The sequence below is a fragment of the Galendromus occidentalis genome, unplaced genomic scaffold (genome assembly GCF_000255335.2).
Source record: "Galendromus occidentalis unplaced genomic scaffold, Mocc_1.1 scf7180000077485, whole genome shotgun sequence".
Taxonomy (NCBI): Eukaryota; Metazoa; Arthropoda; class Arachnida; order Mesostigmata; family Phytoseiidae; genus Galendromus; species Galendromus occidentalis.
Window position 1 is genome coordinate 187,462 of NW_003805473.1, and position 26,633 is coordinate 214,094.

The 26,633-nt window shown below is 53.5% G+C and overlaps 1 protein-coding gene across 1 annotated transcript; it reads left to right on the top strand.

Moving 5' to 3' along the window:
* Positions 1-5,982: 5,982 nt before the first annotated feature.
* LOC100909375 (gastric triacylglycerol lipase) lies at positions 5,983-26,569 on the top strand. The gene is made up of 7 exons (XM_003745720.2): positions 5,983-6,120; positions 9,529-9,737; positions 19,899-20,043; positions 21,787-21,941; positions 24,433-24,901; positions 26,105-26,255; positions 26,366-26,569. Exons 2-7 carry the CDS (start codon positions 9,530-9,532, stop codon positions 26,462-26,464), a joined length of 1,227 nt encoding a protein of 408 aa, XP_003745768.1. The 5' UTR covers positions 5,983-6,120; position 9,529; the 3' UTR covers positions 26,465-26,569.
* Positions 26,570-26,633: the final 64 nt, after the last annotated feature.

Here is a 26,633-nt window from a genome sequence, read left to right on the forward strand (position 1 = left end):
CCGGATGGAAATCGATGCTGAGGTGCATGCACCCCAAGGTAATGTACTCAAGGAGAAATCCATTGTGTTATAACCCCAGATGATTCCGAAATGAGCGCAAGCGACGATTCTTTGGAGGAATGATCCATCCCGACGCTCGGCGGGAATCTCAGGATATTGAATAAAGTCGGATTCGATGATGCTCATCCAGGGAATATCCTTTTGTCTACGGCGGAAAAAAAAATTATCGGACGACTGATCCTTTCCTCTGTGGACCTCCAGGGCCTCCTCACATCGCGAGAAAGCTTGCAGACACCGAGTTTTGAATGAATCTCGACTTGAGGAAGCGAAATCCGTCGATAGAATCAATGACATATTTTGTTCCACAAAAAAATTCGAATTGGCCCCACTGTGCAACGTCGAGCGGGCTATCTGCACACGGGACAAAAACGGAGATTGACATCGCAGTCGAAGGGCTGCATAGTTTGTAGGTCGGTGGCATCCTGCACATTTTTTGCGAGCCATTTAGCTACTTTTCGGGACCGAGAGTCGCTGCCCTTCCCCTTTCGGTTGATTGTGAGTTCAGGAGCGCATTGAGGAAGCTCCATGGAGTCTCAAATGATGAAAAATGAGGGACCCCACGTTCCAGACGCCGAGCAGGACGAAAAGGAATAAAAAAAAGAGGAAAACCGCCAGAAGAGGCATCGACAGCGTGGAAAAAAGGCTTAGAACCACATCTGATATTCTTACGATATGCGTGGATCCCGGACAGGTTCTGTATGGGTACCATCGGGCTCCCCCATCGCGCGTTTTTGCTCTCTTCGTCGACCAAATTGAACCGTGGAGCCCGATAACCTTTATTTCTCACTGTTATCCATCTTTCGGCTCGGCGCCAGGTCAGAGCTCCGGAATTCAGCCGCTCGTGCCGCATAGATGGGGCGGAGCGGACTCCAGCTCCGACTGCCCGCAAGGGGCAGCGTCGATCCGCTCCATTCAAATCCGGCTGACTTGTTGGAGAGTTTTCCTGTATTTCTGGTCCGGTCTGTTAACCTAAGCGAGCTTTCATCATTTTGACTTCCATTCGGAGAGCTTTCTTCCCAAGCGAGACGCTCCCTCGGACAAGAGACGCTGGATGCTCCATGGCAGAACTTCGGTCAGAAATTGGATGTCTCCCCCGATCTGTGTAGTTCCAGCCTATCAGATTCGCCGGCCAAAATCATTGGAGCGAGTTCCTACCAAATCAGAACACCCATCGATCGTACGGGATCGCATTCCGCGCTTGAAACGCGATGTTTGCGTTGTGTTCGTTTCGGGCCGCCGGTCGCGTCGGTCGGCTTCAGAATCGAAGATTGTACGGACGAGGGGACCGAACGGCCGGCGGGTTGGGGGAGCCTCGATCCCATGGAATACCACTCGAGGAGTTTCGGCACCGCTTTTGCCGTCAACGAAAGCTCAAGTGTTGGGTGTTTTGTATTTTGCTCCGCTGTCTTCCCGTGGGTTGGAATCCTTTGGCTGGTGTAATCTGTCGCATCGATGGTCGCTGATCTCATCGACTCGCACGCCCCGGGTTCTATTTCTGCGATTCGCGAGTAACTCTCTGACCTTTCGATTGCCGGCTCGCACTCGATGCAGAGATCCTCCTGATTTCGTGATGATGGAGAAGATTGGCCTCTTACCTCTGTTCCGACGAAGGCATCAATTAGGCGTCAATAAGTTTAAAGATTCCCCCGAGCAGCGCGAGCCGGCTTGCTCCTGCCGCTGCGAAGCAGACGAGAGCTCACCGTTTATGCAGCGGGTTATGCTCGCAAATTAATTTCGCGCCTCAATACTTGGCATCTTCTCCTCATCATCTAGGTCGTCGCCGCCGCCGCCGCCGCCATCATCCCCGCACCTGAGCAGAGAGTTGTTTTTTGCCAATTAACGGAACAGCTCGCTGTCCTCTCTCTCCCTGGCCGAATTTCCTGTGCCGCGCTCCTGCGCATCGTCCCGAATTTCCCTGTGCAGAAGTTCGGCGCGTGAGCAGGCAGCGGTGGAGATTCCGTTATGTTCGCACGTGGAATTCCCCGAATATTTGGCGGCGAATTTTTCGAAGTGTCTGCATTCCGAACCCCTGTAAACTTTTGGAATAACTTCGGATTTTAGGAAGTCAGCTCACCGCTGCACTCCACAGAAATGTCATCTCTGTATCGACGGTTTCTCTCGGGAGCGTCGTCGCCGTATCTCTGCGGAGGGAAAACGTTTCGTGGAGCACTCCGTCAAACGAGTCATTTTTTTCCCTCTGCATTCCGTGCTTGCGAGAGTGCCCACTCGACTGCTTCACACCAACGCACACCCTTTTTAGGGCAAGTGTTTCTCATTGAAAGACTTGCCGTGTTGAAGTGTTGCGCAGCCGGGTCTCGCATTGGGACGTGATACTGAAGAAGGAAGAGAACGCCTCGACGAGACGAGGGGGAGCTGCTGAAGCTGAATTGGATGGAGCACGTCGATTTCGGCAGAAGCTTCTGCTGACTTACGAGCCGGCGTGTGGCCTGCTCCTCATAAAGTTCGGTCCACGAATTTTATAGCCAACGCGCTTCTTTTTGTGAGCTTTGCGCCAACGCCGGTCGAATACAAGTTGACAAATTCTCCCTCCGCACTCCGGATCGAGCGAAGGGGAACAAACGAATGAGGGAACGGAATGGGAAACAAGGACATGATTGTGTATATGCTGTCAAGAACAGGGATTCTAAAGAGCTCCGGAAACGACGACATGGTGGATGTTCCGGGTCCATACAATTCCCCGGCTATCGATAATAGCAGCTGGAATCCGAGCTCAATAATTCGATATCAAGCAGAATCGAATGCGGGGCGTGCGGTGGAGGCAGCAAATTTGTCCCGGCCCCGAGGAGAATTTCCGCCGTGAATTATTAATCTTCGCTCCCTTCCCTTCCGATGCTACAAGGAATCGCTCTTTCTGGAGCGAAGCCCGTGTTTTCCTTCCTCAGTATATCCTTTTCCTTCACCTACTTCGATCCGCTCGCGGATGATCCTCGAAAAGATCTCCGACTTCTCAGACTCAGTCAGAATTATTTTCCCCCTGAAAGTTTCAAAATTCGAGAAACTAGCCGTAAAGCAAAGCATCGTATTTTTGCCAGAGAGAATATTTCCCTCTCGGTTTCATTCCGTCGCAGAATAAGCAGAATCCACTTCGGAGCTCCGAATCCGGCGGCGATCGAATTCAATTTCCCGAGAAATTCTCCCCGCTCCACTAGATGCGATCACGCGTCAGCCTGTGAAGTCGAGCCGGGGGGCGGACGGCGTCGGAGGAAGTGATGAGAGGCGGAGAGATCTTAACAGCGAGACCGAGCTAATAGTACAGATGCCTCGAGGCGTTATCTGAAAGCAGATACAATCGTCGAAGTCGAGGCATGCGTGACGCTAGCCGTTCGCTGGCTGCTCGGGAACGGCAAGAGAGGATCTCGAACTCGATTATTACATTAGCCAGCCTGGCATGGTATTCGTGGTCGTTCGTGTCTCGGAGACGGTTTTGTTCTGTGCTAATGACAACGACAAATTTCCTTGGTTAAGCCCAGCCGGCGCTGTCGGCTTCCATTGCAAGCCCTCGCCGACGCAGAGACCCATTCTTCGGCATGCACTGCTGTCTGAGCAAGAAAACAATATCACCATACTAAGATTCCGAGGTTTCTTCGGATGGCCTGCTGTAATTTTGAACTTCTCGGCAAAGGACGGAGACTTTGTGCCTGAGGAGGGAAGGCGTTCCTCGGGCCTCAATCTCGAAGCTCGCTTATAATTCCTGCTCGGAGGTCTTCACGGTCCCTCTGCAGCCTCGAACCGGGACAGAAACGCAGCGGAATAACGGACGGACGGATACTAGATGGACGAGAAGTCGGGTGGACGAGTAGCCGAATGACGGATACGAGAACTAGCTGATGGGGTCGTATTGGTGGGCGTCTAACAGCGCTGGCTCGCATGTATCACGATCGCAGAGGGAAGTTGCCCCCGTCAGCGTTTTTTGTCAGTCGAATGGGCATTTGCTCGAAAAAGGATTACCATTGGGGCGGTGAAATAGCCTCCAGCGGAGTCGAGCAGCGCTCGCACCCACGCGAACATCTCCACAAGACGCTACATAGCGGTAAAAATCGTTCCCCGCCCATGTCTGCACGACGGAATACCCCAACGAAGCGAGTCACATCGCATCGAGCGTCGTATTTGCTGCGCGCATCCCGACCGTCGGGAGATAAGAAAACAAAAACAAAGAAAGGGGGGAGAGCGAGAGAAGAACGGAACTTCGAAACACTCTACGGGAAAGGGTGAACAGCGCCAGGCTGCTCTGGAAAAACAGGTTCTCTGGTTAGTCGAGGTACTTCGACAGAGTCCGCAAAGTTCTGATGCGACGACGCTGGTATTCTCCCATCAAAAGGAGCAAACGTGAAATCGCTCAGTCTACGGAGCTAATGCCAATCACCGGGATAGTCTTGGGGATCCCCTGCCGATGAAGGTCCCGAGCGCCGATTTGCACAGGGATTTCTAAAGTCGGAGAGCGATTCTCGTCGCTCCGGAATCCTGTCGACAGCCTGCGGAGGAACTCCGAGCGTCAGCACCTAGTCTCACGGTGTGTCGTCTTGTGCCTCATCGAAACTACGCATTTTGCTCGAGGTGGGTTCTTATCTGCAATGATTACATCCATCGTATAATCGCACGGGATACTCGACGTGATTGGATAATTGACCGCGACGTGTTGGTCGAGAAGAGATTTCACTGTAATGCATCGGATGTTCGATCGATAACATCGTGATGCCATGAGCCTTCTGATCGTAGCCTTTGTCCACGAGGCCGTCATCCTCGACATAGCTAATCCGTTGATCCAATAATCCTACCTTATCCGATCTTAGACTCTCCGCATGAGAGTTTGACCCAGGAAGCGCCTGTGACCCAGAGGAGATGGTATCGTCGCGCAAACACGGAAAACCGTGTCCAGGACACCCCTCGCTGCCGAACCTCTCAGCCTCCGGGCAGTGTTCGAGCGTATGCGAAGTGGAATAATAATTGTTGATCCTGTCCGCAAGCCCGGGGCAGAGCCTCGACAGCTGATTTCCGATCAACTGTTGTTTATTACGGTTTGATTGAGGTGCACGCACTTCTGGTAATTCTCACAATCATCGGTCGGCACCCTAGAGCAAAGTCATTCGAGTGGGATTAACGATGATGTCCCTGTTCAGGAATCCTCGATCGGAGGATCCGCCAGAATCCTTCGCTTAGGATGAGATATACGAGTATCACATGGAGATTTGCCATCTCGATTATGAGTATACATAATGGAGACTGGGTATTCTTGAATCCTGATACGATAAACAATAAGCTCTACCATGAGCCAGACTTGAGCCGAGGAATGTCACCGAGAGAGGCGATGTGGAGACGGAGCCCGGAGCCCCGGATGCGATTGAAACTCGCTTGTCAGTTCCAGCGAGTCGTCAATCCGCCGATACAATATTCCGCTCCGACGACGGCTCGATCTTTCCGATGGCTCACTACCGATGTCCTAATCCAACTTTGCGAGATGGACTTGCTCGCGATTTTGTTGCCATCGGAGGAGACCATCGACTATGGTACATTTTTGAACTAACGATCCCTCTCACCGTTTGGGCTCAGATTGAAAACAGGCTCTTCTGTCCACTCAGGGAGCTAGAAATCCGTGAAGGGGAGTATGAGCACCGACCCTAGGTCGACCCAGTGCCGAGAAATCGATCCGATAGTACGGGTGGAGGAGTCAGAACTGATTCACTGCGTCGGCGTCAAAATTGACCTCCTGTTCTCACCAGCTCAAGATCCCTCGCTTCGATTCCGCTTCCCAGAATGACTCTCTTGAGGATGAGTCACATCATATCTCGCTGAGGGAGGGATGACCATAAGATTTCTGGGAGGAGAGCTCACCCAGGCATTGAAGTCGAATTTCCTTGGAAACGGAACGTATTCCCAACACCCAAGCGCTCCCTAATCTGTTCATACCGCTCGCGACGGGTCTGGATTAGGGGACATCATCGAATATCGAAAAGCCAACTATAAGAGCCAGCTCGCTGTCTCGCGCTTTCCGCGTGTGAGCCGGTGCTCGTAGTGCACAGTTCCAGCATCGACGATAACAAAGTGAGTGCGAGTTTCCTGATTCGGGAGCATCGCAGTTGTAGAGTCATCGACTATGACAGACGGGGACACCTTCCTCGTGTTTCAATGCCACTGATTGTCACGGCCACTTCTCTGAGATAATGAGGCCAAGTGTTTCGCAATTAATGACTGAAAACAAGGTGTTTGGAGAGCCTGCTGCGAGAGGCTTGTTGGCCGAGCTGCGTGGGTATTTTCTCGAGGGGCTACTTGAGTTTCTTTCGTGAACTCCGACTGGATCCCACTCATCGAGAGCCCAGAGCAGTAAGGTCAATCCGCGTACACGTCAAGCCGGACCAGGGGAAGGAGCGGCACTCTCGGTGGTCGACGGTGTAATGAATTAAAAGTTGCGCTTCCGCGAGTAAATGAAATCGCCCGCACCTACCTATGTCGGAGGGAATTGTACCGGCGAAAAGTTCGCGAGAGAGATAATTATCCTGAGAAGCAGAGATAACGATGCGGATGCATTCGGAGATACCCGCGTGGGTGCAATGATAAACTCGGAAATCAGGTCCGACGACGGCATTCGGGCTGTTGAATGCCGATATCCTCAGCGGGAGCGGTGTTATTCGTTCGAGGAACAAGCGATCAGATGAACGCAAGAAGGCCCCTGGATTTTTGTGTCCGTCCAGTGAAACAAGTTTCCTTGGATCCTGGCAGCCCGACTCGAGTCGTCTGAATGCGCGCCGGGCCGTCTCCGAAATTCGAGCACCGTGGACGACGCCGTCATGATCGCACACCGAACTGAGTCGGTCTGGCCGAGTTCGGTCTTTCGCCTGTTGCTCCGTCGTGCTCGGATTCGTTCCGGGAAAACGGGGGGAGGTACGGGATTCCAGAGCAAAACATTTATATTTTTTTCAAAGGCGCCCCCCCCCGAGCTCTGACGCTCTAATGGAGTTGACTCCTGTCGGCCGCGCGGCGAGGTCCTGAGGCTCGCCGACGCAAGAGAGGCTTGAGATTGCGTTCTCTGTCGGATCCGGCAAAAGACGCAAAGTTCCCGAAAATAGAGATCCTTATCTACGCGATTACGGAGCTCCACTCTCACGAGTGGAATTGCCGCTGCTTGCGGTTTCGTGGGCGGTCGCCGTTCCCACAATAGGTGCGTGGGTGCCTGTGAGGAAAACGGGAACTGTCGGGAACGTTGGTCTTGGTTTTCACAGCTGTTCCGGCATCCCTCGTGGAATGGATCGAGTTAGTTCGCTCACTTGGCTCGGGAGGCTTCGGCCGAGTACGGCAGTACGGCTCGACCGCTATAGCCGCCGCGGCGGCCGAAAAGGGCTCGAAGTTGGCTGACTCCTCTGGGACCCCACGGATTTTCCCGAGACGTCGGATCCCCCTACCTATCTCCGACTTCCTTTCAACGTCGCGGCGTTCCGTCGCAATCGAATTCGCGTGTCGCGTATCTCGACGTCGGCGTCTCCGCCAACGTCGGCGAAGCCCCCGTCGGCCGTCGTTATTGTAGCGGGAGATGCCTGATAGCATCAGCTGATTGTGTTGGCTCTCTCACGGCGGCGCGGCGCTCGTCTATTCGTCAGCCGAGCAGGTATGTCTCACGTTGCGATTCTTCTTTCAAGCGGACTCATTTCGTTCCATAGAATCCGACTGGCATCAGTCACTCGCTGGCTCGGTGGGTCCGTCGTCGGCTCGCTAGCCCGAGGAGACAGTCACCGGAGCGTCATCCGATACAGAAGGAAGACGAGACTGCCAGAGGGACGAACGGTACCTTCCGGCCTGCGTGCCATCCGTATCCCAACAGCGAGCATCTCCGGAGTACCTTTTCGATCTGGCTCACGAATATATTCCCCGTGTTTTGCATGCAAACCACTCCACACGGCGGGAATCCCGACGATTTTTCCGCGGAAATCTCGTCCGGCGGAACGAAATGGGTGCACGATGTCCGAGCGAGCATTGGGAGGCTCAATGACGATCTCGGCTGACCCGTCCGAGGGGGATCATAACTCGACGGAATACTCCCGGACGACGCTCTGAGCCGGGAAGTGACTCGAAAATTTCGTGGCGCACTTCGTGGCGAGCTAGGCAGCGAGCGGGCCCGAGCACTCACTCAAAGGGGACTCATCATAACATCTTATGCGAATGATGCCTACCGTTGGCCACAAGTATGTACATGGGTTCCTCGGCTCTCACCGGCTCCTCAACCGTCGCTGCTGGAAGGGCTCCTTAGCTTTCTATGCACGGCTACACTAAGAAGCTGAGAGCCTGTCGATGGCACTCGCGTGGAGCAGCATCAAGATCTGAGCCACCTGCGAGGCACGACGCATCCTCGACGACAGGCACAGGAGTCTTGAGCTCCTCGTCTCACTCGCTCGAGCGGTATTCAGGGAGGGAGAGAGAGATGGCCCACGAAAAAGGCTGTCCGTTCGGGTTTCCTTTTTTTCATTTCTGCGAGATGCGCCTCGCTCCCAGATCATCGGTCAAGCTCGCCGCCCGGCCCTCCCTTCGGCGATGGGAGCGAAAATGAAATCCTTCCCGAAATCGGTTGATATCTCCCGAACAGGGATCGCGGGACTCGTCCGCCCATGAACAATCAGCGCCAAATCGGGGCGATCCGCAAGCATCTGAGTTTGCAAACTTCCGCCAGTCACGCAAACATGCAAGTCATGCATATCCCGAGCCGAGAAGGCAACAGCGCTCGTCGGAAGAAGCGCACAGTAATGGAATTAGCGAAAGTGAGTTCGAGCAACGCGAATCTCGAAGAGGATTGAATTAAAAATGGCTCAGATGAATTTCACGGTTAGGCGTTGTTCGATGATGAGGCGGGCGCGCGGGCTGTTGGTGGAGAGCGGAGGAGGAAAAATGAGAGTCTCGGTCGCGAGGGAAACTTTTGAATGTTCTTCACGCAGAAATCTGATCTGACGCGAAAGTTCGGAACTTGTTAGATATTCATACAGCGTCGGAAGCCTGTCACGCCTGCTATGTTAACACATTCTCGAGGGCCAGGCCTTCTTGAGGCCAACCGAAAAACAAGGATGAAGGAGCGAACGAACGAACGCGAGAAGGAAGTTTCGCGAGAGACCCAAGCTTAATACCATGACGGACGTGTTGTCGAAGAGTTTTTACGCCTTTGCGTGCGCTGCGCGCCGAAGTCTCGGAGTCTGTTAGTCACTAAGACTCTGTAAAAGATTGTACCTCTCGAGTTTCTATTCAGTCTTGGCATGAATTCTTCGCCCGCAAAGGATGTCCCGGAGTTCCCACAAGATCGAGTGTTGGAATTTTTTATTCGCGGCTCATTCCCGCCTAGAGCAATGGAACGCTGCCTCTCAATCTTTTCGCCGAGGGAAATTCGTGTTGGTGGCTGGATGAATAAGATTCTCGCGTTGATTCTATTATCGGCAGGGAGAAAAAAATTATCCGAGTTCCCTCTTTTCCCCGCAGAATGCTGGAAGCGATTTCTGTGCCGCTGTTGATTTTGGGCGCGGTCAGCCTCACGCCGCAGGTCGCGCGAGGAACCTTCCTCCGAGGCTCGAACTCCTCGAGGTATTCTCACGATCCGGACGCCGATTTGAACGTCACTCAGATCATCGCTCGCTGGGGATATCCGGTCGAAAACTATGAAGTCATCACATCGGATGGATACATCTTACGTGAGTGTGCCGAATATTCACCAATATACGACCGTCCTGAAAGAGCTATACTGCTGACGTCCACATCCATACGTAGCGATTCGAATCAGAGTAGGAACAAAAAAGTACGCTTCAGAGCTCCCGGTATCTCACTCAATACGCAAAGGCGGAGCGCCGCGCTGTTCTCGACAGATTCCCGATAAGTGTGAGCGATCTCGTACGACTCAATCGGCGTATCTGAACATGAGAAGTGTGAGCGCTAGCAATGTTTTCCCTTTCGAGTCAGCGCCGCGGATGACTCCATCTCCCCGAGGAGCGAGCTGCCATCAGATAGAACTCGCGGGAAGACTGCCTGAGAAGGTCACAGTTTCGAGGAGTAAGCCTATTTTCGAAACCGCATCGTCCGTCGAGCCAGCTCGTCCATGCTCCGAACATACGTTCCGTATTTTCTTCCCGGGTTCCTGCTCGGAATCATCAGCACGGAAACCATTTTTTTCAGAATCAGAGATGTCTGGGATCGCGGATTCACTTCTTATTGTTGAGGTCTTGTCGGTGCTTGAGATACTTGCGCGAGTTTTCGGTGCGTCAGAGATTGGAAATACTCCGAAGGCTTACGGGGTAGCTGTACGCACTGCAGAGCTTCCAACATGCTCTTCTTACCCGAACTGCTCGTTTCACGATTCCGTAGCTCGGCTATGCGCATGAGGAGCCCCGATTCATGGGATTCGAGTCGCGCCTGTGGCTTCGGAGCGGGTTTGGGAAATTTCGCCGCTGTAGCTCAACAGCGCGAAACCTCGATGGAGCTACCGCATGCCGACCTCGGCAAGTTCCACGTCAGACTTTCGAAGCGAGGTTTGAGGTGCAGGAATGAATCGCTGTTGGACTCCAATCCGTTCACGTGCCCGAGAAAATCTCCTCGAAGTCCTTAGCCGCGAGAGGAATAGCTGCTGAAATGTTTGAGAGGCTGTGAGTCGAAGGAAACTTCATAGTACTAGTTACTCAGCTAGCTAGGTCGCTCTCCTTTGGCCGGTCGGGTGAAGTTTCGGCCGAGAACGCGAAGTCCAAGCAGAGCACAATCTCCCTGGAGTTCGCTCCTCTATCTTTCCCCAATTATCCGAGTGATCCCCAAGAGTCCCATTTCTTTGATCTCTGGTCAACTTCTCCTCCTCGGCCAAGTAGCCGGCTTGGTGGCCTGGCTGCTTCACTCGGACGTTGGCGGCCGCCTCGGCCGGTCAGCTCGGAAAATCTTCTTCTCCTAGATCCTACCCGGAGCACCGAATAAGAAGAGCCAGCGCGAGAGATACAGCGAGAAAGTTCTTTTGGCTGGTTGCTCGTCGGGACTCGTCGACTGACGAGCTAGAGCGACGACGTATCCGGAGCTTCTTACGCCCGTCGCCGCCGCCACCGCCACTATCCTGTATTATGCCCGCCTCGCTAAAACCTCTCTCAAGAGCGAGAGGCTGTTGGAAGGAGATGATAAAATCGATCTCATCCGACATCGCTCTCTTACAAAGATGCTCCACGTCACGCGGAACTTTTCGTCGATGTGTCGGGAGAGCGAACCTTACTCAGCTCGCACCGAGCTCCGAGGTTCCTCTCCATCCGTCGCTCAAAAAAAGGTGATAATTTCTGTGAGATCCGGTTCTTCTTGATAAAACCCGCGCAAACTGACATCGAATCGTTTGGAGCCAGTTCGCGAATCGTCGCTTACCCACCCACTTACGCAATCTACGATTCTATCGTTCGCTCACTCGCGAAAACCTGCTCCACCATCTACCGCGGAACCCGACTCCCGAGCCGGATCATGTTAGAAGACTCCGGTAGAGAGATTCCGGCAAGAATTATATCGGGAGAGGGTCCGGAGCGAACGTCAACGGCAGCCATGCAAGGCGGTGCAGCACCACTTCGATAACAAGCCGGAGCGAGAGGAAATTCGTTTACAGTAATTCGATCGTCGTCGGCTGCTTTGTTCGGATAGCGCTCCTCAGGTCAAAATTGTTGTTCTCCGACAGCTGCTACCTCTCTGGCGGAGCTCTCGCGTGCCGAATAGCCAACGCGTTCGCGAATGCGTGGATATTCGGCTGCGGAATTCCCGAGCGATTGAGGCTCAAGAATCAAAACGGAGCCCCTTGGGAATCTCTCTTCCTCGCTCTGATGCTTCCATCGAGTAAAGTTCGGTTGGCCTACTGACGCAGAGTTCTTAAGAATCATCGACCTTTTAGAAAAATAGCTCCAATTCTCTCTCTGGGGCAAGCCGCGGATAACTAGACGATATTTAATTTGCGGAGGCGAAAGCCTATTCTACCGCGGAGTCGCTCAGAAACTGAAAAACGGCGACGAACTCTTGCGGGTCTTTGAAGTCATCGCTTTTTCCATTAAATCGGAATCACCGGTTTCCTGATTGCTTCGTTCCGTCGTACCCCTCGACCCGTGCATCGGGGAACCCTGAATGCTACGACTGCTCGCTCTCTGAAGGAACGACGTCTTCGTCGGTGGAGTTACGGCGCGGCAGCGAGCTCCGAATGACGGCTTGTGGCTTGCAAGCTGTTATGCGAGTGGTAGTACGGGTATTGAATATTGGATACCCAGTCGACGTGATTGATTAAAGCCACGCGCCATCACGCTCCATGTATCAAAGCTCAACGAATCCAGCTTGTCAGTTGACACGGGACACCTGACCAGACAGAGAGATTCGAATCCTTGTTCGTTGGGATCGCATTCATTCCCGGGTACGTGCTTAGATGTCTCTGTTTCTGAGAAAGATGACCGCTCCCGTGTCTGGAAAGTTCAACTGCGCACGTGAATTCCATCCCGATTTGGTTCGTGGAAAGTCGCGGGGCCATAGCCGACACAGCGCCATGAGCGGGGCGGCGGAATGGATTGTTTGACATCCCTCGAAATATTAAATCAACGCGATCAGGCTCTGCTGTGCGTTGTCTTTGAGCTCTTCTCCATCCAGTTCGCGAATGCTTCCGCTCGTCGTCGCGGCCGCCATTCTCTGCTCAAATATTTGCGAATCGCCGTCTCAAGAAGAGTAGGCACTGCGTTTGAGCTCTTTGTTTCCTCTTCCCAGTTTTCGAGCTCTCTTCCCGCCTCCGCATGTGAGAGGGACCTGTTTGGGAAGCAAGAGATATTCACTCGAGAGAAAACCTGCATCGAATCTGAGATGGACCTTTTTTCCGGACGATGGATACGAAAAAGAGCCTCGATCGATGCGGGAGACTTCACATAGAGATCGGGGGAGAGTAGCGCCCCACTCGCTCATTTCCCGCTCGAGAATTTTCGCTGTGCTTGCGTTCGGCGATTATCCTCATCATCATATTTTTTTCCTAATTATCGTAGCGAGATTCTCCGGAACATTCTAGAACCTCGGGCGACGTGGCTTTCATCGGGCGGGTATCCGACCGCCTTGCTCGGTAATAGCGAGTGGCCGGATGATGGGACTCCATGGCTTGAGGTGTCGGCGGTTTGGTTCGTGTCGACCCATCAGGTGGTTTAAGAGGCTTTAATGCTTTTCTAAAAAATAGAGAACGAGGGGGATCAGAGGATGAAGTGAAGTTTTCCCAGCTTCCTCGCCTGTCTCGTGAATCCTCCGAGTTGTCCTTAATTCTTGCTCCTTTCGGCCGTTATCTCAGCGGCAGTCTTTTTTCAGTCCTCGTTCCACAAGTTCTTTGTTCCTCTTAGCTCTGACGAGATAGTGAGGAAAAAACAGTGAAGGGGAAGAGAACGAGTCGGTGGGTACATAGTAGACGGGTAGGCGGTTGAATGATCTCCACAAGAGGATCAAAGGGTTGGTCAATAGACTTCGACCACTTCACTATTTCGTCTGCTGCTCCTCGAGCGAACGTCTCCCGGGCTCTAATTCCTTCGTCCTCGGCCAGCCGTGCTTATCGCCTCCATTATCCTGAACGCCCCAACATATATTCAGGCTCCCCGCTAGAAAGCCGCGGGCACCATTATTCTTAGCGAGTCTCCTATCTAGATCTGTTTCGAGCGAGTAATGTAATCAAGACTATTATTAGATCGTGGAGCCGAGAGAGAATTTCTAGATAATTCACGGCGCTTCACTGCGATGATGCCAATGATCCGCGCAGGGGGACTGTTTGAGCAGAGTGCAACTCAAGCCTCGGAGTTTCGGAGTTCCATTGTTGATTGCTGTCGGAAGCTTCGGACAGAGTTTTTTTTGCTGAGAGTTCTTGGGAAATATCCGACGGGTAAGCAGCACTCTGCTTAACTTCTGGGCCTTCCGAGTTGATCCTTGTTCCTCGCAAACCACCTAGTCGTCGTCGTCGTCGTTCCGTCATCGCCGCTGCTGGGCCCCCCTCCCGCCCGCGCGCTTGCTTGCGAGTCTGCTACAAATCTAGCCGGCTGGTTAGCTCCCGGCCGGAGGGGCGGTCGGGCGAGCAGCGAATGGATGGACGGACGAAGGAGCTCCTTCTATCTTCGTTGCTTGTTCTGCTTGCTCGTTTACTCAGTCTAAGCCGCTAATTGGGAAACTTTGCGAAAGAGAATGAAGATGAGACGGACGCACCTACAGACGGCGGGCGCGCGTCTCGCCGGTGGAGTTAGCGGTCGGACGTACCGCCAGACTAACCTACCCAAGCAAGCGGTCGGCCGACTCTCTGACTGACAGAGAGACGGGCCGACAGACCGTTGGAGAGTAGAGAGCAAGTCAGGCGACCATGCGATCCTCCTCACCGTGCTCGCCATGCTTCCGTCCAGCCTCCCGTGTTGACCGCGGCCAGGCCGCAACCTCCGTCGAGTGCATGTACCAGACCCTGCCCCATGGAGACGTTCATCGCATGCTCGAGCGGAGCGCGTTGTATGCTCGGCTGCATGAAAGAAATAGCGCCCTCCCCCGACCCCCTCATAATGTTAGAGCCTATAATTCACGGGAGACAATCGTCCGATCGACCTCTTAGGAAGGCACGTCTCCTTCCGCGTCACCTCGATCTCTCGATCCAATAGGTCCGTTCGAGCCATTTGCTGTCGAGTCGATCGCGAACTCGCTGGGCAGCTCAGATTCCGGCCATGGAACGATGCTCGTGTCACACATTCCGTGCGAATTCCGGCAAAGACAGCAAGGACGGCTACCCTGTGGGACCGGGCCGTGGGGACCGCGGCGCGAGGGGGAATCCATTAGGCCGGTTTTCTCGTTCGAGTTCCGCATTTTCCGGAGACGAGTCCTGTGCACATGCGCAAAAGTTGCTCTTGTGATCTGGGCTCAGATGATGCTCGTGCTGCGAACAGGGCTCGCTTACTCCTCCGCCGAAAGAGTAATAATGGCGAGGGCGATAAGGGTTGACCTTCCTTTAAAAACATTTTTAGTTTGTGATTGAACACGAATATAGCGGTTTCGCTGCGGGGCTGATGGATCCAGATGTCCCGATGGCCGGTGGCAGAATATTGACAGACGGAGCCCGCTCGGCGAGGGAAAAAAATCGAGAGTCTCGAAACTGACGAGCTCAGAGCTCGCTCAAGCCGCAGAATGGAGGGAAAAATTCAAAGCGAGAAGGCGAGATTCCAGGGTGGGCCCCGATCGAGAGGTCGCTCCCGTCCGTCTGGCCCCAGAGATATGACGATGAGGGACTCGAGCGTGGTTCGGAAGCAAGCAAACCAGCCGGCTAAATACAATTATAACGAAAAAAAAACGTCGGGAGAATCGCTAGACCGAGCACGGGGGATATATTGAAAATCGAACGAATTAGCTTCAGAGCTCCGGAGATCGGAATCGTAGTTCCGCGTCGAGATTTTCGAATAGAGATGACCGACCGATCAAACCGATAGGGCCAATCGAGGAGCGGGAAGACGAGGAACCGATTCTAACCGAGGGCTCTTGCGATCGATCGGAGAGCTAACGAATCGGCAGATGGGATGAATATCGCCACCACGATGCGAGAAAAACCCCGGACCATTTCATCATGTGAACGATCCTGAATATCATGGAATCTGTGGCATCCGCTCCTATGGTGACGCCTGGCGAAACGGCGTAAAAGCTTCTTTTCTTGCTTATTGTATTGAGTGCGCTCATCGTCTCGATTCCAACGGCACTCGACACCGAGTGTGTGTAGTTTTGCCTCGATCGTAAGTTGCTCTCGTGCGTTCCCCCTCCTTCTCAAGAGCCATACTTAAGTGGAGCTGAGCCGGCCAACTCCACAGTCGACGTTCTTTCCCTCTTTTATTTATCGTTTCATCTTCTCGATATTATCCGTTTAATGCTTTGTTCGAGGCTCCTCTGGCCGAGGCGCCAGGCTTCACCATTTCCCAAGCACGGAAAGCCGAATCTTGGATAATGTTCGGGACGTGACGAGCTCATATTCAGGAGAGGATCTACTTCATCAGAAAGAAGGCTTACAACCTCAACGCGAGCATCGCTCCCATTCATCGGAATGATTTTATTCTTCCTTTCCTCGCTTACGCCTTTGTGGGAAGGTCTCGCTCCTTGCCATTCAACAAGTTACCGGATCTCTGCGTTGAGCTCAAGTCCCACCGGCTTGAATCTGGGCTCGCGACGGGGAACAGTGTTGCCGTCTTGACCTCGACCAATCGAGCGTAGGTACCCTCCGGTGACAGACGATGTCGAATGTATTCGTACCATCCATGAGCATTTGTGCGCGAATTCCGCCATCTGGGAAGAGCGCCGGTAGCTGCCGTTTCAAGTTCAGCGGATGTACCGACGAGCGGCCGTGCTCTGCATGCGTGGGATGGGAAACATTTTTCTTGGTGACGGCGCTCGTTTTGCATCAAAGCGTAGGGCGCATGCCGCATATTCCTCGCGTGGCTTCGCGGGCGTTCCGTGTCTCTTCCTAAAAACCTCGTATTCGTTTCGAGGGAACGTACGAACGGACTGGCGCCCACACTTAGAACGGGAGCACTCACCCACTGCCGACTCGCCCGCTCCGCCAGCTCTGTGAAGTAATTAAATTCTTCCGCCAAACAGTGAGGCTGTTTCGTTATTCATCTCAGCCGGGAGTTTTTTCAACTCCTGTCCGTTCGCCCGACTCGCTGTACTCCTGTGTTCCTTACGCGGTCTTCTCTCTGGTTTTACTCTCGATGGGAGTCGGGGGGAGCGGGGTCATCAGACTCGGTGAAATCTGATTTTTTATCTCGTTCGATGCGGTTTGCGCCCAATCTCTCTCGAAGGAAAAAAGATGAACGTCTCGGATCAACACGTGTCAGCATTCAAGATGTGAGACTCTCCTCCGTCGACACCTCTGCCATCTACAAGTTGCTCCCCATGCTGGCGTCTCGCAAGCATCCGCACTCCGATTCGTCCGACTGCAGCGAGGAGAACTGTAAGAGGGAACGATTCGTTGAGAGTACATCGGAGGGTCTCCATCCGGAACCCTATCAGTACCTGAAGGGGTTTCGACCTCCCTACCGATCCGTTTCGATCGATGATTCGGCTAGTTGTCCGTTCCTTCTTGGAACAATGCCTCCCGGCTGCCAGAGGTCCAGGTTTCAAGAATAGATCGTTCTCGATGAACCTCATCACCGGCTGATCGTGGGAATCCATCGCAAGACAGCGGCGGCAGAGGTTCGCGATGATATCTGTGGTATACAGAGATTGACTGCGAGAAAGTTCCCGAGCGCTCGGGAATCAGGACGTCGTTGGGGGAAGGGGGAAGGGCACGGACAGCGTCTGTGTCGGGGGGCGACTTTGTATTCACGACACGAAGCAGATGCTCCCTCGACGACCCTTGCCCGCGTTGGGAATAGCCTCGGAAATTTCGTCCTCTCAAAGCCGAAAAGACATCGTTCTCGGGCTTCCGAGGCTGTTTCGAGAATGAGGGAGCTGAAAATTGTCGTCCCTCGCGGATTCTGATCGCGAAACGAGGCAGTTCCCAGAGTCGTCTTTCCCTCGTCGTGTGTTCCACGTTCCCCGGCTCCATACGAGATCTCCCAATCATATCGACCTGATTAGAGAACGAGGAAATCCGATCTTTGGGTCGGGGATGTCGGGGATGCCGCAGATCGACGGGACACATATGCATTGACAGACTGACTGAGTCTACTCATCGCTTGATTGAAACTCTCCACAGCTCATTCGGACGAGGCTCGCTCGCTAGCTTCTCTAGTTGACTGCTTGATGCTCGGTTCACTGGCAGGCCCTTGAATTCATTGTTGTTGTTGTTGTTGTTAGTGGTGCTTTCGTTGTCCTCAACGCTGTCGCAGCTTCAGCCGCCGCCGCCTCCTCCGTCGTCGTCGAACCAGCTTGGAGTAGATGTGCAGCTGGTCCTGTTGAAAGCAGGACGCCAATTTCCTCCGAAGTTTCGAGTCTGCAGTTGATTGCTTTGTGACGAAATGTCTCCTCTGGGAACAACGGACGTACGAGCCGAGCAGAAAACGAACGAACGAGCTTGCGAGCAGGCGAGTGGAGGATCTCGCTAGCCTGCTCCGCGCTTTGCAACATAGGACCGCGGCTCTCGGAGAGCTCGTTTCGCGTTATGCCCACGCTGAGAAAAACAAGTCGCTTGTTGATTCCACGAGTTTCGACTCTATCATCGTGAACGTCGACCTCCGTCTCCGAATCGAGGAATCACAGAAGTCTTGGAATGGATCATCGATTTCCCTACGGTTTTTGATTCCCTCCGCTTGCAAGTGCGGGATCGAATGAGCATTGGATGGCGTCATTGGCCTCTTCCCGGAGGGCAGAGAACGCTCCTCGGAGTTATTGTGATTGTGCTCCGAGTGGGCCGTGAGAATTCATCGATGACCGAATGAGTCGATGTTAACAAGCGGAAGGGCCCTATAACGATTCATTTTTTCGTTAGAGCTACTCATTTCCGCACGCCTCTTCAATGCTGCCGTGCCGAGGCTTCGCTGCGGAATGGCCGGCACGTACTCGGCGAGTTCCTGCACGGGGCCTGCCCACAGACGGCCGCCACATGAAGCTCGGGCCGCGTTTTTCATCACAATGACGGCAATCGTCGGTCGGCAACTATTCCGTCATCCACTTCGGCAGCCAGTCATGGCGAGCCCGGCTGGTAGACGGTCTAGCGCGAGCGCACAGACAGGCTCTACCAGTGAACGGATGGCAAGCTAGCAGCCATCCATCCGAACAACCACGTTATTTCCATCCGTTCGTCGTCTGAGATTCCCCCTCTTCATTCGAAGTGACGGCGGCAGCGGCAGCAGCAGCAATTCGACACTTCCATTCCCGCGAACGAACGAGGGCCCGGTGCTCGGTCGACTGGCTGGCTGGCTGGCAGGCCGGCCGGGGAACTGCTGGGACGATTGACTAGGAAGGAACCCATCCGTCCGTCCGTCCGTCCGTCCATCCGACTGTTTGCCCTCGTCTGCGCCAACTGCAATACGAAACCCGGCTCGTCGATTTTTCAGAACGGCCCTCCACTGGCAAGCCCGCCATGCCGCTCCGGGCTACGTGGATGAACAATATATCGGTGGAGGGAACGCTCGACAACGGCTGAAGATACGACAGTGGCGTTAAGTGTCCTCGAGGATTGAGTCCGGGCGCGATGCCGGGCGAGGGAGACGAACCGAACCCGAGCCAGGACCTTCGGAGAGCTCGCCCCGGTTTCCATTCTCGAGGCCGGTGTTTTCGGTATCGCACTCATATCGGTCCAAGGGCCGTCTTCCGAGACCGGGAAAGCACGGCGGAGGTTGCGGAAGCAGAAACGCTTCCTCGCTCGACAGGTCGTCCACTTCAAACGACTTGGCTTAAGTTTGGAGAGACCGAAGCCTAGCGAGCAGAGCGTTCACTGGGAAATGAACAAAGGAACTCGAGTGAATCCCAGGAGAGGTGATGCGGAGGGATGACTCCCAGGCGCTGGCCGACTCGACAGAGCTCACTGGAATCGCTATCCCGAGAAGATCACTATTGCCGACCGTTGTATACGACCGGTCGAACTCGAAACATGTTGAGCTTTCCTCCATGAAAGCATCAGCGGGACGACGATACGATCAATCCATGTTGCTGAACAGGACGACATCGCGCATTTCATACGGAATCGACGATTTCATACGGAATTGACGATTTCATATGGGATCGATTTTTTTTCGATTTTGTTCGGAATTTAATGATAGTTCACGGATAAGGTGTTCACTGCTCATATCCGACAGACCATGAGCCTCTATCGACAGCTGATTAGCAAATCAGAGGAGAAGTCGAGTGGCAGGGACCTTGGTGCATCATGACTCATGTTTTGCTCGTCATTCCAGAGATTCAGAGGATTCCCCATGGTATCAAAAACTCGACGACCGGGGACCGAGTCGCTTTCCTACAGCATGGCTTGTTCTCGTCGGCTTTCGATTACGTCAACAACCTCCCGAGTGAATCTCTCGGTTACGTGATGGCTGATAATGGGTGAGGCGATAACACGACGGATGCAAGTACAATATCTCCCACAACGTGAGCCTCCTCTCGAGACTTCCTTCCCCCCTGAATCGGAGCGAGTAGTTGATATGAGCGAGCAGGCGATATTATCGAGTTCGTCAACGTCGTTCCAAGGAATCGAGGGAATGGGGCCTATGTCACGAAATTTACAGCGATCGGAGCCAGCGAAGAGCCCTGGGATGGGATCTGTAGAGTTTCGTCTTTACGAAGTTAGGGTATACCATCGGGAGAGGCGATGTAGAGAATTCTCTCGTTGGGAACGATCGACCTACGACGCTAAAAAGCCCACCACCACAGAAGAGTTCTTCGTTCGTTTGTACCTACGTGCTGTCCCGAGGCTATAGGCTCCGAACTAACGATAAATGTGATGCCTCGGTAGAGAGCGTATCGATCACTGGTGGTGTAGAATGCTCCAGGAGATTGAATCTAAAAACGGAACGAAGAACGACTCTTCGCTGTCGCTTGTGTCTCTCGGCTGCGTGCCACTTTGAGTCGGCGGGCGGCGGCGCGGCGTACCCCGTACCTATTTCAAAGTAACGGGAGAAGGACACCGCTAGAGCTGACAGAATTTCCAACGTGAGAACGTGGTCTTCAAGCTCTACGTGAGGAGGGTCTCTAAGTGTACCTTCCTGGTTTGTGGGGCTCGAAAAACGTGACTCCTCTCGAATTCACCGATCTGCAAGCGAATATCGCTGCTATCACAAAAATTTCAGCAAATGAACCCCGATCTCTCGATTCTCTAAGGATCGCATCCGGCGGATCCTTTTCGCTCCCCACTGTTTTTCGAGCCACCTGGAACAATCCACCATCAATCGGAAGCCCGTTTACGATGCGGAAGGATGCAGCTGAGTCTCAGCTCGCCCGACCGCTCGCTTTCAGGGAGATGATCCTGAAAGAAAGCAATCCTTGGGCCCACCACCGCCCGTGTCTCAGGGATATCATCTCAGAAGGCCGAACGAGAACCGAGCGAGCGGACCTAAAAACTGAATTTCGGTCCTATCAACTCAAAAAACACTCTATACGACAGAACACAGCCCTCGAGAAAGTTATTTCGGCCGATGTCCTAGCGGAACCCTCAACCCTTCGGAGGAAAGGATGGATCCGAGGCGAACGAGCCCTAGATTCACTTGTACGGTCTGCCTCCAAGAATTTTTTCTCTGTTCTCGACTTCCTCCGCTGGCACTATATTTCCCTTCCCGCCGATTCTCTGCCTCCTCTAGCCGTCCTCGGATCTTCGGAGTAACCCTTCATTATCCATTAGTTTTTCCTGCTCAGGCTCGTCTCAGCTTGCGTTGCGCGAGAGGAAGGCGTGCACGCCGGCGTCTTTTTTTCGTTTGAGTAACGCATTCATCACAGCCGAAAACGCTCGTGCACTCGTGTTCACGCTTATTAGAAAAGACTTTGGGACACTCTAGGGAGTTCTCTCGCTGCTCGTAAATAAATTCTCCTCGACTCGTATCGCACAGTCTTCCCTCGTTGTTATGCGCCGACATTCTTGCAACATGGACTCGCTTCAGATACTCTAGAGATACATACATTCGACACCTTCGAGTACATCCTCGCGTGAGGAACGGGGTGTATCCTGGCCTATTTCTCGATATCTCGACCTTTCTCGGATGGTCAGGATCTACCCCCTCCCCCCTCTTCTGGTTGGAATATTATAGTGATCGTGCGCTCGAAATGTTGTGACTTCATCGATTTGCCCCGATTCAGGTACGACGTCTGGCTTGGGAATGTCCGAGGGAACACATACAGCAGAAGACACGTGAACATGAGTGCCGACTCGAAGAAATTCTGGGAATTCACTTTCGACGAGTTCATCGATTTCGACGTTCCCGCGATGATCGACTTCGTGCTCAACAAAACCGGTGAGTCGATCTGAGCTACTGTCCCCGACAGACGCAGCCGACTCACTCGAGAACTTCAGTCGCTGACGGAATCGATCTAATGGAGCACAGTCCGACCGCGGTTTCCCCCCAGGGTGGGAGGAATCCTCCTCCGGTCCACTGCACGCGTCTGAATAACGGACTGTCTGCCCATCATAGAGGGACGTGCGGTCGACATCGAGACCCCCCGTAGGCCGACAGACAGTCGCACTGACGGGAGCTGAGTGGGTGTGAGAGTTGGAGAAGACTGATGTTCCGGAGCCACTTGTCGATTTATGGATTTCTTTTTCTCGCCTGCCCTCGCCGATCTTAAGAAATGCGATCCGATCACGCGACCTCTTCGGCGAAAAAGAGAGCACGGGCTAAGGCGCGGCGGACGCGGGCTTCCTCCCGATTGAGTTCTCTGACGAGTCGACCAAATTTCAATTCGAGCTCCTCGACCCGTTTCTGCCCATGCCCTAATGTGGAGCGTGCGGCGTACTCCTCGACGAAGAGCAACGTTTGATCGAGGTGGCGGAGCGAATTCTTTCTCTCCGAAGTACATGTATGCGCCAAGAAGAGGAGAGAGATGCGTTGAGGACGAATAGCAGGAAGAATAATCACGAGAACGGCTACGCTGGAAGCCGAGGAACGAGGGGGTCAGTTCCCGACGCGGAAGCGGGGAATCTCCGGAAAGGATTCGATTCACGTTTGGAGCCGCCAGGGCTCCGAAAACGTCTCCGCGGATGGCTCGGTGCTTGCGTCGGTTCCAATCGCGTGTAAGAGCTCGTCGGAGCAGATATCGAGCAATCGATGCGCGGTTCCAAGGCCGCCGGATCGCGAATATCTCGGTCTCCGATACTCTACGGTCCAGAGTCGATCAGGTGCCACCTTTCACGTAGATCCCATCCTGTCGTGTACTCGGATCGAAACTTACTGCTAGAACTTGCTCACCTCCGTCTGCTGCTTTCATCGCGTTGGCTTTGGGCTGCGGAAGCATAGCAGTTTCAAATGGCAGATGCTTGAATCTTTCAAGTTTTCTTCTTCTCCTCTTTTCCACTTTCTTCAACTCCTCTCACTCCTCGAAGCGTTCTCCTCCCTCCCGGTCTTTAGAAGTCAAATCTCAAGTTCAACACTGGGACTCGCCCGAAATCCGCCATTGCGGGGCAGGGCCCAGCTCGGGCTGACGGTGATGGCCGACGTCGGCGTCGTCTTCACGGTGTATGCAGCTGGGCCGGTGGCGAGAATGGCCATTGCTTGTCATGGTGGACGGACGCTGCAATGCATGCAAATACAAACTGTTCTTTGCCAAGAGCCATTCTCTCTAGCGACCGGTGCTGTTCTTTAGGCATTCGTCTGTCGGTGGGGCGGTTTTTTTTCTGCCGCTCGGTCGTTATGAGCTCGCTGGCGGCAAGCGACAGCGGTTGTTGCGAGGTTGCGTTCCGTGGGATGGAGGCGAATAATAGGGAAGAATGACGGTGCTCGGGTGGAAAAATCTGCCACGGCGAGCGGTTCTTTCACAAATCTCGACGAAAAATAGAGGACGCTCGAAATATTTGTGGTGGCGAGGCCGCTTAGTTTTCCTTTCATTCAGGTTTTCATCGAGCAGCGCATGCCGAGACCGCGCGATCAGTGACACGGCAAATCTCCCTCGCTCCTCCACTCGCTGAATATCCGGCGGTCTTCATTACTGTCGTCGCCGGTGTTGTTGTTGTCGGCGTGAAGCACGCGAGCGAGTTCTTTTGTGTCGCATTGTTGCTGAGCTCGAGTCTTGTGCGTTCCATCGCTCGCGAGATGTCGCTCGGCCGACAAATATTCGCATTACGGCGAGTTGATGACCTGACTGAAGAGCACGGGACGGAAATCCGTGTCAGCGAGCGTAGGAAACCCGGTTCCGTGAGAGCAGTCGGAGACCCGCGAAGTGTTCGCGCGGAACCTCTGCAAAACAAACAAGCGAGCCAGCCCGCAACGAGTCGAGCCCGTGGCGACTGGCGTCGTCGCTTGACAGGCTATAGAACAGCTGGGGTTGTATTTTTTTGAGGTGTCGGCCACGATGAATACGCAGGGCCGGCCCACTGCCTTCCCGTGTCGGGGCGTTCGTTCACGTCTGCTTAGTCTTCCGCACGTCGCCCGATGGGCTCCTACAGCATGCTTTGTGCATATAAAACAACTCTGGGAGAGTAAGAAAACTTATCGCGACGTTTCTACCGACCGCTTCCTGCTCTAGAGTTCTTCTCGAGCTCGAATAGTGCAACACGGTCGCATTAACAGACAAGTGGACGGATGGACGGACGCACCGACGGACGAAAGGACGGACGGGCCGACAGACGCTCATTCCCAGAGACGCACCGGGAGCTGCATTCTACATGAGCTTGAAAGAATAAGACGAAGTTACCTCTTCCTCAAGAGAGGAGGAAACTTCGGAAGAAAGAAAGGAAGAGAAGGGAATTGGTCAATTTGAATTGTAAATTTCTGTTTCCATCCCTTTGTGCAGGTAAAGAGTCTCTGTACTACGTCGGCCATTCACAAGGGACCATCGTAATGTTCGGCTTGCTCTCTACTCGAATGGAGTATCAAAAGAAGATCAAGGCATTCGCGGCAATGGGTCCCGTCACAAACGTAACCTCGATCACTTCACCCGTGCGCTATATAGCCCCCTTCGCACACGACATCGACTTCATAATCGAATTCCTCGGGAGCGGAGAATTCGGCAATCAAAACCCATTCTTCAAAGCCATGGCCGATACCGTCTGCTCGTTCGCAGTAACCCGGGACCTCTGTGAAGACGCGATCTTCGTCGTTTGTGGCATCGACAGCAATCAGTTGAACGTCACCAGGATCCCGGTTTACGTTAGCCATACCCCAGCCGGCACGTCGGTTCGTAACGTGAATCACTTCGCTCAAGAGGTTGAAGCCGGACGTTTCCAGAAATACGACTTCGGTGTCAAGGAGAATAAGAGGAGGTGAGTAATCGATTCCCCATCCAAATCAGTCTCGGGCGAAGGCTGCTCACAGGCAGTCGTCTCAACGAGACTTTCCGGCATGGGGAACGTGAAACGCCTAGCCGAGAGAACACGGCGACTGGCGCGAGGCGTCGAGCTCTATCGAGTTTCGCACGTCATTCTTCATTTTGGAAATTCCCCGATTCTTCGTTCTTGGGACCCGCTGTTGCTCTCGGCGATGGAGCAACCCCTGTCACGGTCGCCGTCATCGTCGTAGTCGTTCTTGTCGACGCACAGACACTGAAACAATCGGAGTTATGGCTCCAGGGTCTCCGGTTTTTTGCCCGGTCCCCGTTCTCGCTGTTTGCTCGTTGCCTCAGCACGCGACGAGATGGCTAAAACGTTCATTCCTTCCTCGTTCTTTTTTCCTCGATTTCCCCTCCCCAGGAGGTCCTCGTTCCTTATGGGCTTGTTTTTTCCGTGCCAGGCTCTCGGTGCCTCCTGAATATCTGATGTAGCCTCTTACTCTTCGTCTTTTTTCCACCAACAATCTCTCGGCTCCTCTCTTTCCACGTCGACTTGAGCGGTGACGGCAGTAGCGGCTTCTGCTCGGGCGGCTTGGCGACGGCGGCGACGGCGGCGATGAGTTCAAGCCTCGTTCGCTCCCACTCGGAGTGTTCTTTTCCGTCATTTCCGTTTTAATAACACACTTTCTTGGGGAATGTTTCAAACGGGAAGCGGAAAAGTAAGGAAAGGAATCCATTAAAGGGTGTCGCCCAAGTTCCAGCTGCGTTGGTATGCCACGGTACTTGCTTCCTCGGCTGCCCTGTTTCCTGCCCGACTGCGTGTCAATATGGTGTGAGTTACAAGGGAATTGCTTCGTTTAAAGCTCCCTCCACGGTCGCAGCCAGTGCAGAACTCACCTTGAGTGGAGCGCGCTCGTGACAGGGACTTGCATACGAGTTACGAACGCACCGAAATTTCATGCGTTTTTTTACAATCTGCTCCTTGTCCTCTTCGACGTGGCGACGGTACGACAACGCACAGCTATGAATCCACGGAGGGTAAAAGGTCTCCTCTGCTAGATCTTTCCTCGGAAGCAAGCAGCCCCCAGTCAAGAAGAACAAGAAGAAGAAGTCAGATCGGGAGTGTTGGGTCCCTTCGCGGGAGTACGATCATGAGCTCATAATGATGGAAATAATGATCATATCACCTCTCTCCAAGGTATGGGCAACCAGCTCCGCCAGAATACGATGTCAGGAACATCCACGAGACCCCCGTAGCTCTCTTTTGGAGCGCGAATGATTGGCTGGCTGATCCCAAGGATGTGGCCATTCTGGTGCAACGTCTGCCGAGTATAGTCGAAAGCTACGAGGTAAGCTTCTTGTCGACTTGCGATCTCCGGCCAATCTGGACATGGTTTTCCCGATTGTCGATTCAGGTATCTCTCTGATACAATCCTTGTCTTCCCGATTCGCTGCGCAGGTTCCGGAACGCCAATTCACTCACGTGGACTTCATCTTGGGGGTGAGCGCCAAGCGATTAGTTTACGATCCAATGATGGAATTCCTATCAAAGTATTGATTGCGGTCAAGAATGTGATGGAAGGCGTCTCCTCAGCTGAATTGTGTTTTCTTTGTTATCGATAAAGGCGAGCAGACGCAATAAATTTTCTTGAACTTTGAAACGTAAGGGCCTCATTGCACTTTCTCGGGACGACGGCGACGTCGGGACGGACTATGATTTCTTCAAG

Excerpts from the sequence above, each read along its gene's own strand:
- LOC100909375 (XM_003745720.2), top strand. The coding sequence starts at position 9,530 with ATGCTGGAAGCGATTTCTGTGCCGCTGTTGATTTTGGGCGCGGTCAGC. Across the intron at positions 9,738-19,898 it reads ATCGGATGGATACATCTTAC|AGATTCAGAGGATTCCCCAT; the intron begins GTGAGTGTGCCG and ends TCGTCATTCCAG. Across the intron at positions 21,942-24,432 it reads CTTCGTGCTCAACAAAACCG|GTAAAGAGTCTCTGTACTAC; the intron begins GTGAGTCGATCT and ends CCCTTTGTGCAG.